The 20,096-nt window shown below is 44.3% G+C and overlaps 1 protein-coding gene across 3 annotated transcripts in view; it reads right to left on the minus strand.

Annotated features, from left to right (window-relative positions):
* The window catches only part of Arhgef28 (Rho guanine nucleotide exchange factor 28), a 297,229-nt gene that overhangs the window by 108,327 nt on the left and 168,806 nt on the right, over positions 1–20,096 (minus strand). Inside the window, exon 1 of one of the 3 annotated variants that reach the window (XM_029468327.1) lies at positions 11,553–11,778. The exons of the other annotated variants lie outside the window; for them this stretch is intronic. Within the exon in view, the coding sequence (XP_029324187.1) occupies positions 11,553–11,637 (85 nt within the window). The 5' untranslated portion in view covers positions 11,638–11,778. Of the gene's footprint in view, positions 1–11,552; positions 11,779–20,096 lie in introns of those variants that run through there. 3 annotated transcript variants of the gene reach the window in all.

Below are 20,096 nucleotides of genomic sequence, written 5' to 3' on the forward strand. Positions count from 1 at the left end.
TCTCTCTGTGTGTGTGTGTGTGTGTGTGTGTGTATAAAACTCAGTCTAGATGAATTACCTATAACCATATAATCATTTTTTTGTTATTCTTAGAGGAATGAACTGTCAAAAATAATACCATTTCACTTCTTCTCCACAAATTAAATCCCCTGGAATACAGCACACATCTGAGACAAAGTGAGCATAATTTTATGCTTATGGTGTTACAATGTGCAAAGTAGGAAAATCTGACATTTCCATCAGCTTTGTAGCAATAGATTACACCAGACAAATAGATTATAAATGCAACCATAATCAACTTGCGACAAATACACTCTGATTGCAAATTCTATGTCATGTGCATTAAAAAGGAAATGGCGTTTGAGCAATGTCTGGGATTTTCCCTTTAAGAAGTCTCATCTGCATGCTACAGTGTCACTTATTTCTAGGTATGTTTGCCTTCTTCCTGGACCCCTAGTGTGTAATTTCTCCTAGTAACTGGCTGCCAAGATATGACTGTGTAGGCCTGGCTGAGAAAGCATCCATGAAACAGTAGATGCATAATTTCATTTTGGTCTTTTTTAACAGCACAACATTCAAAATACCCAGGAGAAAGAGCTAGAAAGCAAAGTCAAGATGCCAACAGATAGCTGCATGTCATGATGTACATATATTTGGTTTTTACTTTCAAATTTTTATGACATACAATTTCTAGATTTTCAACATCTTTATATATAAAACAAGAGAGGGGGCAAAGTCCCTTGCTTTTCTAATGTAAATGTTCTCATGCAAAACAGGAGTTTATCAGTAAGCTCCCCTTACTGGGGAATGTATGCAGAAATGTATTATCTGGAAATGCTTTCCCTAAGAGTACACGGGGCTGTTTTTAACCATCTGTCATATATACTCTCCATACCCACATGGGTATTAACATAACCATTTTTCTAGTTAGTTCTTTTATTTTCCACTTTTTACATTTCCACTTGACAGTTTTATATACATACATAACACATACTGCCTCCTCTCACTTTCTCCCATCTCCCCACTACCCATCTACCCCAGCTCGTCCCAACAAATCTCTTGCATACATTCATACCTACCAGTGTGAGGTAGGCTATGGATGTAGCTTGGCCATAGTGCATTTGCCTGACGTGCACAAAGCCCTGGGTTCTGTCCCAGAACTACCAGATAAAGGGGATGGACTACTGTGCCGCAAACCCAGTAGTGACCAAGAACAAACCCTATCGTTGCATGCTAAATTGTTTCCCAATTTAAGGAACCCTCGCCAAGTTCTGGAAGGCAGAGAAGGCCCTCACACCTTCAGTGTGAGCCACAAGGAAGTATGCAGCTGCCCTCGCAAGGAGAGTGACCATGCCCAGAGAACTGTGGCCACTCTCCTCAGCCACTCCTCTTCAAAGCTCCCTCGAGACTTTGCTGGTGTGGGTCTTGGCATGGAAAACCTCACCTCAAGCTCCTCTGAGCTAGACCTGTGGCTACACAGAAAATTATCCAGATTCCAAGACGATCTCCATCCCAGGAATTTCTTGTGGGTTGGATGGAAGCTAGGTCACTTGTAGATTGCAGTCTGAACCAAGAGAAGTCCAGGAAGAGAAACCAGGAGACCTCTGACCATCATTCCAAAGCTTCCAGTGTCCTCAGCACTTGCCGCACCCCCTGAGAGGATACCTCACTGTCAAGTCCTGTTACCAAGAGCAATGGCTACAGAGAGGAGTCAGTGTAGTGAAGAGGTGAAAGGCCTTTCTCAGACAATCAAATCCTCTTTTCCATACCCAGTTAAATTTGCTTCTGTTACATTAGATCTTTAGCAAAGTCCTTTTCTGCTGTTTGCAAAACCTAACAGTCATAATTATTGACTGAGAAACCAGCCCCAACCCCTCACCCCACCCCTACCCCGATTCATCACACCTAAAAGGCACTGAGGAAGGGGGGGAGACTGGGGGTGCAGAGGGAAAAAAAGCCATCTTTTGATTGAAATTTCCCTCAATTTTTTTTTCCTAATCCTCTTTCCTAGCTATAGCAGCCCAAAGTAGCCTTTTCCAAAGCACATGTTTGTGTCTGAGAACGGACTCTCAGTGTGTAAGTAATTTGTTTCTGCCCTCGCTTCCACAGAGCAGTCAAGTAGATGCTGTGTTGGTATGGACTCTGGTGTGATTAGGTTCAGTCAACAACCCCTTTCCTCTTGATGCCGTCCTCTAAGGCCCGAAGCAAATGAGCATAATGGGAACCTTGGCGAGCTGTGGGGGAGGCTAACACACGACCCAAGCTCCAAGAGAGAACGGAAAGACCTCAAATACAAACTTGGTTGGTTGTCTTCCAAAACCACTGTAAGTAACTCAAAATCATAAACAAGTGGCTATAAGAAGATGCCTCCACGTGTCTTCCTCATGGGAACTTGATGAATAATTCAAACCCTTCATATTGAAAGACACTGGTACACAGGTATGTCCAACAAAAATGAACAATGAACTTGTTCATGTCTAATGCTGCAAGGAGTATCAACTCCCTAGGACTTGCCTCAGAGAAATATATGCTTTGCCCCTAAATGCCATCAAAAGCTACTGAGGTCTACCACAGACAAGGCACTACATTAGCACACTAGAGAATGATATATAAATTAGATATTAGACATATAAAGTCACTTGTTTCTCAAGTGTCTTCAGCAAGAACATTTTGAATGAATGAGTGGGAGAATGGATGAATGAATGAATGAATGAATGGGAGGATGAATGAATTAATGAATGAAAGAGTGGGAAAATGAATGGTATGATGAAAGCTAAGTACTGCTTGGCAGTGCTCAAATCATTCTATGTTTTTTTCTAGATGAGAACCTACTGAATTCCTGTCTCACTTTGTCATCATGGGGAAACTCTGGACAGATTAGCATGAAAGAGAGCTGGAAATGGGATTTATCCACGATCAGGGCTCCCCACTGTAGGATAATAGAGATTAAAGACACAAATAAGTGGTTTCTCTGGCTGAGGCAAGCAGTGTGAGACAGGTTGGGGCCACTCTGAGAATCAGTAGGCTTTTCTTGTTTCATCCAGATCACATGACTCATGAGGGAATGGGGAGTATACACCAAGGTCAAACAGTAATGCCAAGCTCAGCTTCTCAGGCTGCTCTCCATTGCCTACACATGAGGATGGTACCCCAAGGTCCTAAACACCTCAGAGAGAAGCAGTCAGGGGCTGGGCTCAGCCTATATGGAGACCATCTCATCTGCCACAGTACAAAAGATTATGGTAGAGGACATGTGGGACAGAATCCAGGGGCAGAGACCCCAAGGTTCTGTCATATGAGAGGCAAGGTAAAGCCAAATTGGTATAAGTCCAAAAGGAGAATCACCAAGCCACGCTAGACACCAGGAGAGGACCCCAGCAGCAGGCCTTGGTCACAAGTACTATATTTCTGAAGAGGCTAGGTCAGTCCAGAAAGACCCAGAAACCACTGCAAAGATTCAAGAACCAGGTCCCTCCTACCAGCAACTCCCCCAACTCCCACCATAAAGCCACAGTGAATACGGGCAAGGATGAAAAGAGGAGTGTAGAACAGTCAGGAGAAATCCAGGGTACCAAATTATTATCCGGTGACACCAAGCAGTTGCTAAAAATGTCTGCTTACATTGTTACATCAAACCAAGCTTTCCATATTAAAAATATATTCCTGCCCTCCCTCACCCCACAGCCTATATATAGGGTAGTACTTGTGAAAGTAAGACTGAATGTAGATCAAATAAAGAGTAACGAAACCAACATTCACTGCCCAAGTTCCATGGTCCAGCATTGGAGACTTGAAATGCACAGGACAACCCCTGCTTCCCAGGGACCCTCAGGGTAGAAACGTGGCGTGTCAGCTGTGACAGAGAAGGGCTAGCAGAAGAACCCACATCCAGCGGCAAAGCAGCTGAGGAAGAACGCTGACCTCTGCGGGGTACAGGGAAGACTGGGGAAAGGGCTCATGAGCTACATTTGAAGGAGAAGTCGGCCAGAGGTTTCCAGTTTGTGAGAAGAGACACTCGCTTAAATTTGCTAAAGTAAAAGGAGATGGAGGATAATTCACAGAGCTGAATGGATTTACTACACAAAGCTTGAGAAGCAGGGAAGCGAGCAGCTACAGGGGCCTTGGATCCCAGCACGGAGCCTCACAGGGCCTTACCATAGATTTGCTTCTCTTTGCGTTCCTTCTGACTACAGACTCGTTTTGTATAGCCAATGGCTTCATCACCAATCTTTCTACAGATACCACAGAAGAAGCAAGGCATGTCCCTCCAAATTCCAGTTTGAGAAACCCAGAGAAAGGGTTCTGACTGGTTGTGTCTGGGTGATGTGCTCACCGTGGGCCTATCACTGGTAGGAGAAACACTGTGTGAGCATCATGGCCAGAGTAGGAGAGCTGCCCACTCAACTATATAAGCGCTGTTCGGCTAAGGGAAAGGTGCCAAGCAGACAGAGATAACCATGCAGGCCAGTGAAAGAGGGTTATACAACATTTCCATGTCTTCATGAATCAGCGGTTCACACGCCTGGGCTCTTTTCCATCACTTTGTTATGCTGAGTGTATGACTGACTCTGTTTTGAGGGACCACCTTCCCCGCTCAGACCTCATCAGCATACCGCAGGCTACTGACTGGCATCCCTTCACAATGCCTTCCACCTTACCTTCCTACAGCTTTCCTATTTTTGTTTTGTTTAGTTTTGTTTTGAGTGTTGGGGATTGAACAAGCACATGTCTTACATATTCTGGGCAGCTACTCTACCACCGAACCACATTCCCAGACAGGATGCCTTCTCTTTATCATGAAATTCAACCGTAAGTTTTAGCAGGTTTTCCTGTGGGAGTTGGGGCCACACCCACTCCAACAAGGCCACGCCCACTCCAGCAAAGTCACACTTACTCCAACAAGGCCACACCTACTCCAACAAGGCCACACCCACTCCACAAGACCACACATTCTAATAATGTCTCCTAAACATGGAGACGATAAATTGTAATACTGCCTTCTTTGCCCCTACAGAGATGGGAGGAGAGGAATCACTTTCAAAACATTGGCTAAGTATTTGTTTGACTAAGGGGAGTAAGAGGCTCTGTTAGCTCTGTTGTCTGCCATAGGCCTGCGATGTCCCCCCACCGCCAACCCCCTCTTGTTTGGGGCACAGAGATGCCTCTGGGCAGAGTTCAGCACTGAACTGCTCTCTGGGAAATTAAGTAGAAACCTCTTCAAGAACAAAGACAAGTTAGCAAGTTATGTCATCTCGGAGAAAGGTTTCTCATTTTGAGGCTTTCTGAAATGACCTATTCATTCAGGCATTCTCTTGTAAATTTCTAGATTAAACCCAAACACACCCCCATACAGTGCACACACGCACACTTGCCTAATCCATGAAACTTCCTGAGAAGGAAGAAAGGCGTGAATGAGCTCTTGAATTTACATTAGTTTACCTCTAACAGTTATCACTAAGCCTCTGAAACATCATCGTACGTCTAAGTGCTTATTAAGGGTGGCTGTGCAGATCAAATACCCATCCTTCAAATATTAAATGAGCTCATTTCCAAAGCAAAACAAAACAAGCATGGTGTCACGTGCCTGAAGTACTCCTCTGGGGAGGCTGAAACGGGAGGTTCATTTGAGACCCAGAGTTCGAGACCAACCTGAGCAACACAGAAGGGAAAGCAGAAAGCCATTGTCTCCACTCCTGGTATAGTTTATCGCTCTGTCCACACCTCTCTCAATCTCAGAGAAGACAGTAGGCATCCCAGCATTCTCTTTCTGTAGTGCTTTGAAGTTGAGTGCCCTCCACAGACAGAATGCTTAGGAGCGGCATTAGAAGACATTGTTAGGGTTTCCATTGCTATGGAGAAGTGTCATAGCCATGGGCAACTCTTATAAAGGAAAACATTTAACTGGGGGCGTATTAGATTCAGAGGCTTAGTCCATTATCATCATGGCAGGAAGCATGGTGGCATGCAGGCAGGTGTGACACTGGAGATGTATAACAAACCCCTTTGAGGTTCCAATTTTCCTACTTCCAGGCCCCTGTCCATCAGTTCCCAGGTCCAAAGTTTGAGTGTGTGCAAGTACCATGCCTGTGTGCAGGGGGCAGTGCCAAAGGCTAGCAATAGGTCTTGCGTCTGGAACCTCTAATGCTATCCCTGCCAGCTCTCTTCCTCCATAACAGTGCACAGAAGGGAGTGGGAGCGGAGGTGGTGAGGAGCCTTGGTACCTTTCCATCCACAGGGGCAAGCTCTTGCCATCCTCCCTCCATTACCTCTCCTAAAAGGTGGCATGTTTACTGGGAATCAGAATTCTCTTACATTCGGTCTCTGAGCTCTAGGCTGAGTTTTGCTAGAACAGTCTCCAAGGCAGGGCAAGTCATTTTTTTCTTTCTGGGCCTCAATTCCCCAACTAATAAAGGAAGGTGACAGCATATCTCCCATGCTGGGAGGGTCTCCCTCTTTTTTTTTTTGACATGACAATATGTGTGAAAACATCTTCCTAATGTCATTATTCCATTCTTCTCTTTTCCTTCCGGACATGGTCCCAATCTCTTCTTTACCTAGAATACCTTTGGGATGACTATTTCCTACGGCTATCACAAAATGTCTGAAGCTAGATAGCTTATAAATTAAAAAGGTTGGCTTAGCTCACAGTTTATGGGGGGGTTAAGGTTGAAACAGCATAGCGCGGGCTCTTGTGAGGGCTCCTTGGTTAAGTCACTAACAACAAAAACACAGCAGCCTGAGGTCGTCAGGGGAGAAATCCTATGTAAGGCAGGCCACCTGAAGACAGGCAAGGACCAGTCTTGCTTGCTCATAACAGCCTTCTCAAAACCTAACAAGGGTCTCAAGAGAACTACATTAATCCCTTCTTAGGGAAGAAGTTTTTAAGACCTAATGACTTCCTCTGGGTATTAACCTCATCGAAGTCTCTTCTTCCCAACAGCACTATGTCAGGAGGCAAACAGCCAACTCATGAGCCTTTGGGTAGCAGGAACCATACTCAAAAGGCAGCATTATCTAAGCCCCAGCTTACAAAACAGAGATCATCTCCTCGTTACAGAGTTACCGTATTCCCTATGTCAAGCATACATTACAGTTTAATTATATATATATATATATATATATATAATTTAATTATATATATATATAATTTAATTATATATATATATATATATATTTGGCAAAACATTACATAGTACTGTTTAGTTTGACTGAGACTTCCAAAAATTCTAGTGCTATCCAAGCTTTTCAGGGTTGTCAAATTTTCTAGTTCACACTGGCTCCTTAGGAACTACAGAGGCTTTGCCTACTTTAAAAAAAAAAAAAATGGCACCCCCCTCTCCCTGAAGAAGGACCGGCTATGAGCTGAGGAGGAGAGAATGGGAGACACCACAGGACTGAACAAAATGCATGAAGGGAAAGTGTGTGCTGACATCGCCAAAGGGTCTGATGACTTACATGAAGCACACACTTTCAAGACTGAAGGATAACCACGGGAGCCTTATATGAGGTCCAATCTCTGTGGGTTTTTTTATAATTAATCTTTGATTAATAACCATTACATTTCTTAGTTGAATTGCCCACTGAAACCAACAAAACAAAACCCCAGGCATTCCTATATTCCTTGAAGCAGAACGGTCATGGATTCTGACCTACTCTAATTATTAACCACTGGGCTCCAAAAGCAACTTGTCCCGGAGCTGCCTACAAGATGATGGAGGACAGCTTCTGAGAGTGGCCCTCCCACGACTTGGGGCCAGCTTGGCTTTAACAACTTTTATGGCTGCCCCCTTGAGATACCAGTCATTTCCACAGAACAATGACATAGTGTCCTTTTCTGGAGGTTGGAGGAAAAGCAAGAACTAAGTTAAAATACCGCTCGGTGGGGCTTCTTACTGTTGCGCAACTCTGTGGAAACATCACATGGCTCTGTAAGGGAGCTGGGAGTGTGCACGTGACTGAATATCCATCAAGGAAACTGAAGACAGGGGCAGGAGAGGGCCTCTGAGGGAAGGCAAGACAAACAACGAGGGTGAAGACAGGGAAGCAACAGAAGAGATTAGAAGAGTATATATCTCAATAAATACAAGAGAAGTTGGCTTAATAGACCATAAATTCAGAACCCTAAGATCTTCTTTCAAGATGTTCAAGGTGTCTGGAGCTCCAGGGGAGAACAACTTCCCTGCTGATTAGAAGGAGGGGAGCTGGCTCTGCTGGAAGAGCACGAGGACCTGCGTTCAGCCCCTAAGTGAAAGACCAAATATGTGGGCACAGGCAGGCCTGTATTCCCAGCCCAGCACTGGGGAAGCAAAGACAGATAGATCACTAAGACTTACTCGACAGCTAGCCTAACTTAACTGTAAGCCCCAGGTCCCAGGGAGAAATTGTCTTAGAAAAGGTGGACAGCTCTTAAGGACAATGCTGGAGGTTGACATCTGGCCTTCAGAACACCCCCTCACGCCCCCCCTTACACACCACACACACACACACACACACACACCACACCACACCACATACACACACTGAGGGAGGATAGAAAGGATGAGGAGAAATTCTTAGTGTTAAAGACACACTAAAAACATCATTTTCAGAGACACAAAAGCACTGCTCGGGCTAGAGAGATGGCTCAGCAGTTAAGAACACTGACTGCTCTTCCGAAGGTCCTGAGTTCAAATCCCAGCAACCACATGGTGGCTCACAACCATCCCTAAATGAGATCTGATGCCCTCTTCTGGGGTTTCTGAAAACAGCTGCAGTGTACTTACATATAATAAGTAAATAAATCTTTAAAAAAAAAAAAGAAAAAGAAAAGACAAGAAGAAAGCACTGCTCTTCACAAATGGCCACTGGGCTGCAAAATCAGATTTATTGGGCCAGGTGTTGTGGCACACTTCTTTAATCCTGGTGATTGGGAGGCAGAGACTGGCAGATCTCTGAGTTCAAGGTCAGACTGTACTACACGGCAAGTTCAAGCCAGCCAGTACTACGTAGTAAGACCCTGTCTTAAAAAAAAAAAAAAAAAAAAGCCAGATTTCTTAGTTGTTGGGTTTTTAAGGGGAAGGTGCCACTAAGTGGGGGAGGGGAGGAACTGATGTAGCTGGGTCCTGGGAGATGTGCAGTGCCATCCCAGCACTAACCTGTAAGCACTTGTCACCTCAGAGACGCTTGTTGGACACATCTGATTATATCTTTGCTAGCTCTCTCTGAGCTTTGTTATCTTCATAGGGAGAAAAAGATGGCCTGGACAGGTTATCTCCACAGCCCTCTTGGCTCTCTAAGAGCTTATGCATCTGGAAGTCTGTCCAGCTGATAGTGGAATAGAACTGGCCATTTTCTTCACCATTAGGCCACCACCACTTAGCTGAGGAAGGACGTGCACTCCGTAGGCTACCGGTTCCTCATGCTGCTCCTCTGACTTCACTCTGCCTTTTGCTCACTGGTGGCAAAGAGTTAATCATCTTCCTAACCAGGTACTTGCTTTCACTTGAACCAGGTCTAATTTATACATAGCTTCGCCATGACTTTCTGCTCTGGCTCAGGCTGGCAGGGCTCCAAATTGGATTTAAAGGGAGGGTGTGAGTCATGTGTTCCTACCAGGCTGGTGGCCTCTCAAGGTTCTCCTTGGCTTCCAGTCCTAATCCCTTCCCTCCTAGCTTGCTCCTACCTGGAGTCCCAGCCCCCACAGTATAGCCATCCAGTAAGTTTTCTGAACAACATAAATGGAAGTAATCTGCCCGTGCTGCTCTTCCAATGTGCTACGAGTAGAAAAATGGACCCTCAATTCTTTGGACCGCCATGTATCTCCCCTCTTGGAAATAAGTTAAGATTTGTATTTTAAAAAAAATACTGTTTGATAATAACTTTGAATCCCAAAAGATTGGAAAAAGTAGGTATGATGCAAAGATTATCACAGCCTCTTTACCCCGTTTTACCTTTTGAGAAAGTTTTACTCCACTAAACATAGGCTCACATGCAGGTAACTGCTCTCCTGCATGTACATTTCCCCAGCATCATTTAATAGCAATACACTATAGCCCTTTAATGTATGAACTGCATCCTCTAAAGGGAGAAAGGCTTTACCACTGATACTTTAAAATCCCTTCCTTATATCTATAAAATCAATGAAACTGTATAAAATGTTTAAAAGAACCTTTTTCTCCTTGGGTACAAAATAAAGAAGAAATTGGTTTTAAGACAGGATTACAAAACAGTGTGGTCAACACTAAGCACTAAGGTATCTGATGATTGAATTTTAGGGATGGCGATGGACCAGCCTGGGGAAAGTGGAAAGGTGTTGCCACCAAGGCTTCCTGCTCCCCCTCAAGGCCAACTCAGCATCTTCCTGAAATTGCCAGCTAAAAGGCAAACAAACAAACAAACAAACGAAAACCTTTATTTTATCCTACAGGGCCATAAGAAGACCCTTTAACCACGTTTGAGGAAAACTGTTAGTCTATCCTCCTATGGGAACACAGGGCTTGAAGCTAACCAGATATATGGACAAGAGTCTATCTTCATGTAGGAACACAGGGTACCTCAGGGACATCACGGCTGTACAGTGCCTACAGGCTCCAGAAGTCAAAAACATTAGGAGAAACACTTCTCCTGCCACTTTCCATGTCCCCTCCCCCTGGAGTTAGAGGCATGAACACACACGCCTCTATGCAAGACAAGGAATGGAAAGGGCTGTCCACTAACTCTCTGGCTTTGTTTTAAGCCTCAGAAGACAGCAATGGCCTCCTGCAATACCCAGCCCAGGTGGGAGAGTCTCTTCCCAGAGAACAGTCCCTGTGGTTGCCAAGCCCATACTACAGTGAGGGCCCAAGAAGCAAGAGGGAATAGACCAAGCAAGTCTCTTCCTCTGTGAGCCACCAGGGTCCCAGGGCCTCCTTCCTTCAAACTGATCTTGTTTTCTTGTTATTACTCGAGGTAAGCAGAATTGGTCTCTGGGTTCTCTAGAGACTTTCTCATTGGAATCATCTTATTCAAACACTTCCTTACAGTAAGTACAAAATCATTAAATAGAACTCCTTACGAACAAATTTCCCTTAAATAATTAACTTCAAAACACACACACAGAGACAGAGAGAGAGAGAGAGAGAGAGAGACAGAGAGAGAGACAGAGACAGAGAGAGAGAGAGAGAAGCATAGAGTTAGCAGCAAGCTTGAGCTCTCTTTAAGCTTTACAAAGTCTAGACATGTTTAAATCAACAGGACTCTTTATTGTCAAAGTAACTCCAAGGTAACTGCGATTAAACAAATTCAAAACATTTACCTTGTACTGACCCCCAGACACATCCTGGAGCCACACTTTTTTTTTTTTCTAAGTATGGATAATGACGCTAAGGTAGATTTTAAAGTAAAGGGAGCGGAGGGGGAAATACATGTACCTCAGAAGTCCATACACAAAGTGTCTGACGGCAAGATCTCTAGAAAGACTTGTGAAAACAAGAACTTTACTGGCAAGCAGCAGGCAGGGAAACGCAGGACAGAGAGGTAAGAACGCAGAGATGCCGCGGTTTGGGTCTGGGCAAACAAAAGGCTCCATGATCTACCTTTCTTGGATGCCCTGCGTCGAATCTTCATCTTGGGGAAGGAAGGCCAGGAATAGTTGAAAGGTGAGTCCGAGTCAGAATCCATTGTTTGTTTGGGTGAAAGGATCAGCTGAGGCAGAGGAGTGCCTGCAGAGCCGTGCCCAGCCAGGAGCCTCCCCCGTGATGTCAAAGGCAGGAATGGGGCTGGGTGAAACGGCTCCAAACTCAGGGAGGGAGAGGCAATAAACGTTTTGTTTCCTTCGGGCGTTCAGGCATGTAGACCAACAAGGAGGCTGTAAATATTAAAGCCAAACCAGAGAAGCCGGAGGGGGGCGGTGGGGGACCTGGAGTCTGGCTGATACATCGCAGTCCAGTTATTCAAAAGGTCACCAGGGAGCAAATGAATCATTAACTCCCCTCTTCTTGTGGCTGGATATGGAAATGAAGAAGGAAGGGAGCCGGGAGGAGAAAGAGCGCTGCCCTGCTGCCCTGCCTCCCTGCCTCCCTGCCGCCTGCCGCCCTGCCGCGATTCAAGAAAAGCTTCCTTTTCCTGGGCAGGCGCCCGTTTTGCTGAGCGCTAGGAAAGCTATGTTGTGCTATGCTGGGTGATGAAGGCTGAAGTTTATGTGTGGACAGCCAGTCCATAGCAAATGCAAGCCAGTCCGCTCCAGGATGCACCCTCCCTGAGAAGCTAACAGTCTACACTGTGAGCATCTCGGGCAGGCTTGAGGCTGCAACTGGCGCAATTTACTTAACCAATCTGGTCTCCTGGTCCTTTCGGTCCTAAGGTGGGCAGCTGCTTCTACCTTTGTCTGCAGGAGCTGCAGTGGATACAAAGATGCATCCATCCAATGTCATTTATGACTGGCTAGGACGACATGTAGCGTGTGTGCGTGCCTGCGTGTGTGTGTGTGTGTGTGTGTGTGTGTGTGTGTGTGTGTGTGTTTCCAGGTTCGGCAGTCAGTCCTAAAGGTTTAGGTGACTCTGTAGCTCAGTTCTGAACTTTCATTTACCACAAAGCAACAGTTCCTGTAGTCCCCCAAAGGCTTTCCAGTGATTGGCACGCAGTGGAAACCCGCACTGCCTTCCCATAAACCCACAAACCACGGCTGCCACTCACGGGTCTTCCCTACTCTGATAGGCGCACAGAGAGGTGTGACCCACGTAAGATTACAGTGAGCAGCCAGGGTCTACAGAAGACTCTCCCACAGGAGCCTCTTGAAAGCACTTCTTGCAGGAGGAGGAAGGCCAAGAAGTCCTATGTTGTGCTGTGTTTTGTGAAGTCTTCGGATGCTCAGAGAAAGCTAAAGGGAAACAACCTGAGGGGCCATTCAACCGTGTAGACTTGGAACACGGCAGTGTATGTCTTCATTAGCATTCGTCTCTTTACTTCAACTATTTCTCCAACTGTTGGCACGAGTGCTGTGCGGAGGAGGGAGCAGGAGGGAGCGGCATCACAGCCTGCTCCATGGTAGCTGAGCCTCTCTGATCAGGGAGGGGTGAGTGAGAGGCAGAAGCAGAGAGATACAGCGTGGAAGGGGCCTGCTGGGGTATGAATTCAAGTCACAGTCAGAATAATGTAAACTGCTACTGTGATTTCATGTGGTTTTCTATATGATTAGAAAACTATAGCAACACATAACTGGCATATAGCTGGAAGGATTATTTCTAAAGTTAAAATGAGTACTTTTCAATTTTGTAGCCTTTGATTTGGAGAATAAATTAAATATTTTTCTTAAATGGATAGGTACGCCTATAAGAATAAATTAACAACAACAAAAACAAAACTTTTTAGGCCGGGCATGGTGGTACACGCCTGTAATCCCAGCACTTCGGAGGCAGAGGCAGGCAGATTTCTGTGTTTGAGGCCAGCCTGGTCTACAGAGTGAGTTCCAGGACAGCCAGGGCTACACAGAAAAACCTGTCTCCAAAAAACAAACAAACAAAAAAACAAAAAACAAGAATAAATTATTCTTAGCCTTGAACATTGAGAACATCAAGCAAGAGAATTCTACTCTATCTATGATCCTTAATAAGAAAAAGCAGACAGTATTGCCAGGGAGACAGCTCCAAGCCTGACAGCCTGAGTTGGATTCCAGGGACCCAGATGATGGAAGGAGAGAATCAACTCCTTCGAGTTCTCCTCTGACTTTCACACGTGTACCATGACATATGTGCCCCCCTCAAAAAGAAAATTTAAAAGTTATGTGTGTGTGTGTATATATATATATACCAAATATAATCAAATAAAAAGAGGCTATCCACTTGAGGGAGATATGGGAGGGGTCTGATGGAGGGCAGGTAGGATGGATAGGAGGGAGGAAGAGGGAGGGAGATTCTATTTCAATTAAAAACATTATTTTTTTAAAGGAAGCTAAGTACACAAGAGGAGCCGAGAACAAGAGATGTAGCTTAGTTGACACTTTTTGCGTCAGTGTTTGCGTGACACGCGTGCAGTCCAGGCCTTGATTCCCCAGTACTGCATAAGTTGGCCATGATTCTCAACACTTGGAGGGTAGAGACAAGAAGATCAGAAACTCGCTACATAGCAAGTTTCAGGCCAGCCTGAGCTACATAAGATGCAGTCTCATGGACAGAGCTGAAGAACACGCCTGGGACATTGCAGGCATTTGATAGATGAATGGGTCGTACCAGTTGGTCAAAACATGGAGTTGACAAACCTTACATGACAGCTGTAGTAACTATAGCAGCCACTGACTTCAACCATGTATTTTGACAAAGCATAAGGATTCTTAACATCTTAAATATATTTATAGTTACGTAATAAATATAACTGTAGGTGTAGAAAGAACATAGTTTATCAGTAAAGAAAATTTCTAGTTCCTCAAAGCCCAATTAAAAAAGAAGTTACTGGGGCAGATGGCTCCCCCCCACCCCCTACACCCCGTCTATCTTTCATGATAACAGGTCAGAAGAACTTAAGACAATGCAGAAGGAGGTAGGAACTGGCCACAGGCAGTTGCTACCATTGCTGCGGTTTGAGGTACTAAGTGGGCTCGTCTTAATCTGTTTTCCTAGAGGTACAATCATTGTTGACAAAGTACAGATCAATTACACTATGAAACTTTTCTGACAATAAAAGAGCCCCAGCTCTGTGGAAACAGCTCTTGGATCTCAAAGACTTTCCACTGCTCTCGTTTGCCCTGATCTGTCCTTGCAGTTAACATGCAGAGTGGAGTAGAAGACATCACTGGCATAGCCTGTTTTATTTCTAAGTCAGCTCAAACAATTTCTTACCTTCCAAAGACTCCTTAAACACATGATGTTCATCATCATTTCCTACTGTCATTGAGGGAGTTATTTTTCCTCCCTCTCCATTTTGTGATTTTAATCGCATTTAAATTAATTCAAGAGGTTACTTGCATTTCATCCATACTTAAAAGATAAATGTATTTGCTTTGTCGGATTGGCTGATTGCAACTGCAGGTGGAAGAATTTAAGAGTCTCAGTCGCTCTGTAAACGGTTAATACACAACCATTACAGTAGTGTGCAAGTGACTTCACGGGCTATGCCTTTACCTCACTGTGCCTTCTTAAATTAACAAACGCTTTACTAAGCAAAGCAGCTGCATCAGGTTCTAGTCACCCAAAGCAGACAATGCTGCCTTCATGTGGTGTCTGCTTTCTGAAGGCCCCATGCAGAAAATACCCCCCCCCAACACACACACACACACACTCTTCCTACTGACAACAGGTCACTTCCCTCTCAACCTTGATAAAACTCAATCTTTTCAAGTACTGATACAGGAACAGAAATTGTGAAGTTTTCATATCCGCTAAAGGGACCCTAAATCCCTTGAGGGAAGAAACTAGGCCTAACATATTTTAAAGGCACCCCAAGCTACAAGAAAGATCACGGGCACTGTCCATATATACAAGGCAGTTCTTCCACTTAGTATCCTTAACCAATCCCTCGGAAGTTCTGAACTTAGCACAGTTAAAATGGGACCATAACATCTGTCCTGCAGGAGTCATCACGAGGAATAAAGGAGATTCTAGCATAAAGCAGTGAAAGACATTTCCAGTATGCTTTAAATATTAGCTAGAAATAGAATTTCTTTTCAGCATATTTCTACAGAGTACTCCTGAAATATTCACCCCATTACCTCCAGGGCAAGCAGCTCTGCTTCCTTATGGCTACTTCTTTTATCGTCCATCTTAGAAGTCTTAGAGCCCAGGAGTAAGTAGATAGCAGCTCTGATACACTGATCAGGCAGGTAACAGTGGCCCCTATTTTACAGAAACTTGGAAGTCACTCAAACCTGTTAAAGTCACCCACCCTTCATGTCACTCACATTTACACAAGTGTCTGATAGGACTATTTGATATCCAAGAGACCACAGCTGCCATCAGATCACACTAATGGAGCCATTCCTGTGAAAAACCAAAAGGTCTAATTACAAATAATGAAGACCACAATAATGAACTGACTTCATTATTCAATCCCCTTTTCTCAAGCCACAGACCACAGTGTTTATTATTCCTATAAATACTTGCATCTAAACCCTGTCCTCAAAGAAGCAGATTTGAACCTTGGATTTCAGAAGCTCAAGCCAGGCCCAGGATCTCTTTCTTCCAGCTGCCTGTGAATCCAGATGTAGAACTCTCAGCTTCTTCTCCAGCACCATGTCTGCCTGCATGCTGCCACATTTTCCTCCATGATGATGAACTAAAGCCATGAACTTATAAGCCAGCCCCATTTAAATGTTTTCCTCCATAATAGCTGCTATAGAGATGGTGTCTCTTTACAGCAATAGAAACACTAAGATACCCACTATTGACTTTCATTTGTTTGTGTGTATACATTAAGGTTCAGTTAATGTGCTATAAAGTTCTATGATTTTTGACAAATTCAAGGTATTCTGTATCATCAATTAACAAATCATAAATGATATTTTCACCATGCTAAACACACACACACACACACACACACTTTTACACCAATGAAAATATAAAAAGGGTTCCACAAGCCAATTAAGATAGTCCCTAAAACAAAAGCTACATTGTTTCCACCACAAAACATCCTTAGATTATTATTTTAAAAATCTTTGTTAAGATGTTAGTTATTAAATGACCAAATAGTGGAGGAATACAAAACTTCCATGTAAAAGAATTCCAGTTTATGGAGCTGCCCCACCCATACGAAAGCACGAAGACAACTCCCTGCTCCTTAACTCTGGACTAAACATCCTGACTTCCTTCCAAAGACTACAGAATGAGGAAGGGGTGAGGAGAAATAACTTTACAGGAAAGAAAATGATCAACATGGCCACATCCAGGAGATGAACATCATCATCAATGGTGATTACTAAAGTTGATAGGACAAATCCTTCGTGTCATATGATGGATACGGATATGGTACTTCACCTATTTTTCTTTCTTTCTGCTTTGTTTTGATTTGTTTTTGTTTTGTTGGGACAGGGTTTCTCTGTGTAACCCTGGCTGTCCTGGAACTCCCTCTGTAGACCAGGCTGGCCTTGAACTCAGAGATCTGCCTGTCCCTACCTCCTAGGTGCTGGGATTAAAGGCGTGCACTATCACCACCCAGCTAATCTTCCCTCCAAAACCTATAACTTTAATGATGGGGAAACATTTAAATTCCATCTATGAAACATCTGTAAAACTCCTGACCAGCTCACCTCAAAACTGTAAGATCATCAGAACGCAGGAAAGTGTGAAACACTCTCACAGCCAAGAAGTTAGGGGGAAATATGATGACTAAATACAATAAAGTATCACAAATGAGAAGCTGGGCCAAGGTACGTAAGTCTAAAACTTTCCTAAAAAATGAGACAGAAATGATGACTGCTGAGAGCTGGCAAACCTAATAGAGACCGGGCTTCTACTCAGTCCTTTCTGAATCCCTGGAGAGAGGAGTGCAGCTCCACTTCTCAGTGGTAAAGGCACTGAGAACTGGGTAGCTTGCCACTGATCCCTAACTGTGGCTTTCAGCCTTGACTCCCCCTACACCCACATGGAGCCTGTACTGGCTGGTTTTGTGTGTCAACTTGACACAGCTGGAGTTGTCACAGAAAAAGGAGCCTTCCTTGAGGAAATACCTCCATGAGATCCATCTGTAAGGCATTTTCTCAATTAGTGATCAAGGGTAGGAGGGCCCATTGTGGGTGGGACCAGCCCTAGGCTGGTAGTCCTGGGTTCTATAAGAAAGCAAGCTGAGCAAGCCAGGGGAAGCAAGCCAGTAAAGAACATCTCTCCATGGGCTCTGCATCAGCTCCTGCTTCCTGACCTGCTTGAGTTCCAGTCCTGACTTCCTTTGGTGATGAACAGCAATGTGTAAGCTGAATAAACCCTTTCCTCCCCAACTTGCTTTGCCATTATGTTGGTGCAGGAATAGAAACCCTGACTAAGACAGGGCCCTTTGCTAAGTCTTGATGTTCACGCTCCATCCAGACCAATTTGGACCTTAGGACCAGCTTCAGAATTTCTAAAGTTCCCATCCTGGTATGTAGGCAAAGCTTAGAACAAACAGCAGGGTTTCCAGTAGCAGTGAGGTTCAAGTGGTTGTCATATTGTTCTTTTTATTTCCTTTTCCATAATACATATTAGAACTAACAATATGAAGAACATTAGGCTCATCACAGGAGCAGCCAGCATCCTACAACTTGACAACTCTGTGGGGCTTCTCATTGGAAGAAAATACAGCAAAATCGATGGCTTCCCTTCAGCAAAGCTGCAGTTTCTTTTTGTTCTCTGAGCCTACAGATTACAGTTTATAATATCCTAAAAAATCCCCAAATAGTCTTTCTTTTAATGCATGGGATGAATGTTTGTCAACAAATATTCCAGCAATCTCATTTAAGAGAAAACAAGCATTTCTTTCTCACACTTCAGGAGGAGAACTTTACCCAAACAAGGAAGCCACTAACACAAAGGGGCAGAACTCAGCAAGGGAACCAAACTGACCTTTTAACAAACTTGCAGCCAAATGCCTAGGCCAGAAATTTTCTTCTACCAAAACTATTTTTAAAACCTTGACGACCACCAATTTGAAATGAACGAAAAGAATTAAAAGCACCCAATTTTTACACAAATAACTCTGCCTTTGCAATCCCCTTCTTGGAAGACGTCCCTGTGCCTGGACCCTTCAAACCATGGGTGAAATTAGTCTCTTGTAGAGAAATGCCACCCACCTCTACCCAAAACCTGGAGAGAAAGAGAGAGAGTTCACAGGAATCTCTATTTTATAGCCCACGCTATACTGAGATCTATCAAAAATTAGTCTCAAAAGCTGACTTTCTAAAAGTCCAAGAGCCTTGAAGATCATGTCTTTCTTTTCCTTTCCCTTCATATTGCATACAACATTCCCCAGGCCTTGACAGAGATTGTGCATAGTGAAAGGGCAGCAAAGGGTGGGGAGAAGCAGGAGGGGAAAGGAAGGGTGGGGGGAGGAATCAGCTTCCATTTACTCGAGGGCCCTGGCTCATAGACTGTTTTCATGGTCTCATTCAGAGGTGATTAACATGGGTGGTTTTGTGAGCATTTATAGCTCTGTGGCCACTGCTATCAGTAGGTTTGAGAGGTCACTTAATTAGTCCTAATTATTAGCTGACGGTGGGAGGGGGAGGTGTAGAGGCCGGAACAGCACTATTGAGCACACACTCTGCCTCACCTCTAGGAGCCAAGACAGAGATCCTCACCAGGCACCCACAGCAGAGGAGTCCTAGAGATCCCGTGGTGCGCTTTAGCTTCCTGCTTTAGCGGAGGGAGCTGTTCTGCTGGATCCTGGCTTTCCAGTTTCCTCTGCTGATGTCCCCACTAAACGTTGCACGGGGGCTTGGAAGGCCTGTGTCCTGCCGACTGAGGAATCCCAGGCTCAGGTTTCCCTGTTTGCATCTATTTCTGCATCTTCCACTTCCCAAATGGTTTTTGCTATTTCGTTTGCTTTCAAAGTTAGGTTTCTATCCACACCTAGCTTCAGATCATCTGTCTCCCTGTCCTGACATCCACCAAAAGCTTTCCTTTTATTATATGTAAAAAACAACGATCGAAATGAAATGACTCCAAATTATAGCCAGATGTCATAGTGCAGACTTTAATCTCAGTGCGTGGGAGGTGGAGGCAGAAACGTCTAGAATTAAGATTATCCTCACCTCACCTACTTGGTGAGTCTGAGGCCAACCTGGACTACATGAGCCCCTATCTAGAAAAACAACAACAACAACAACAACAAATGACCCAAAGGTAACAGTGGTCACGATGTATTGTATAAATGTACAGAATGTTCAAATAATAAAAATACTGGCCGGGCGGTGGTGGCCCATGCCTTTAATCCCAGCACTTGGGAGGCAGAGGCAGGTCGATTTCTGAGTTCGAGGCCAGCCTGGTCTACAGAGTGAGTTCCAGGACAGCCAAGGCTACACAGAGAAACCATGTCTCGAAAAACCAAAACAAAAAAACAATTACAAACAAAAAAATACAGTTTAAAAAATTAAAAATAGGGGCTATCAAGATAGCTTAGCAGTTAAAGACACTGGCTGTTTTCTAGATGATGAAGGTTCGATTCTTAGCACCCACTTGTCCGCT

This window comes from Mus caroli, chromosome 13 (genome assembly GCF_900094665.2).
Source record: "Mus caroli chromosome 13, CAROLI_EIJ_v1.1, whole genome shotgun sequence".
NCBI classification, from domain to species: domain Eukaryota; kingdom Metazoa; phylum Chordata; class Mammalia; order Rodentia; family Muridae; genus Mus; species Mus caroli.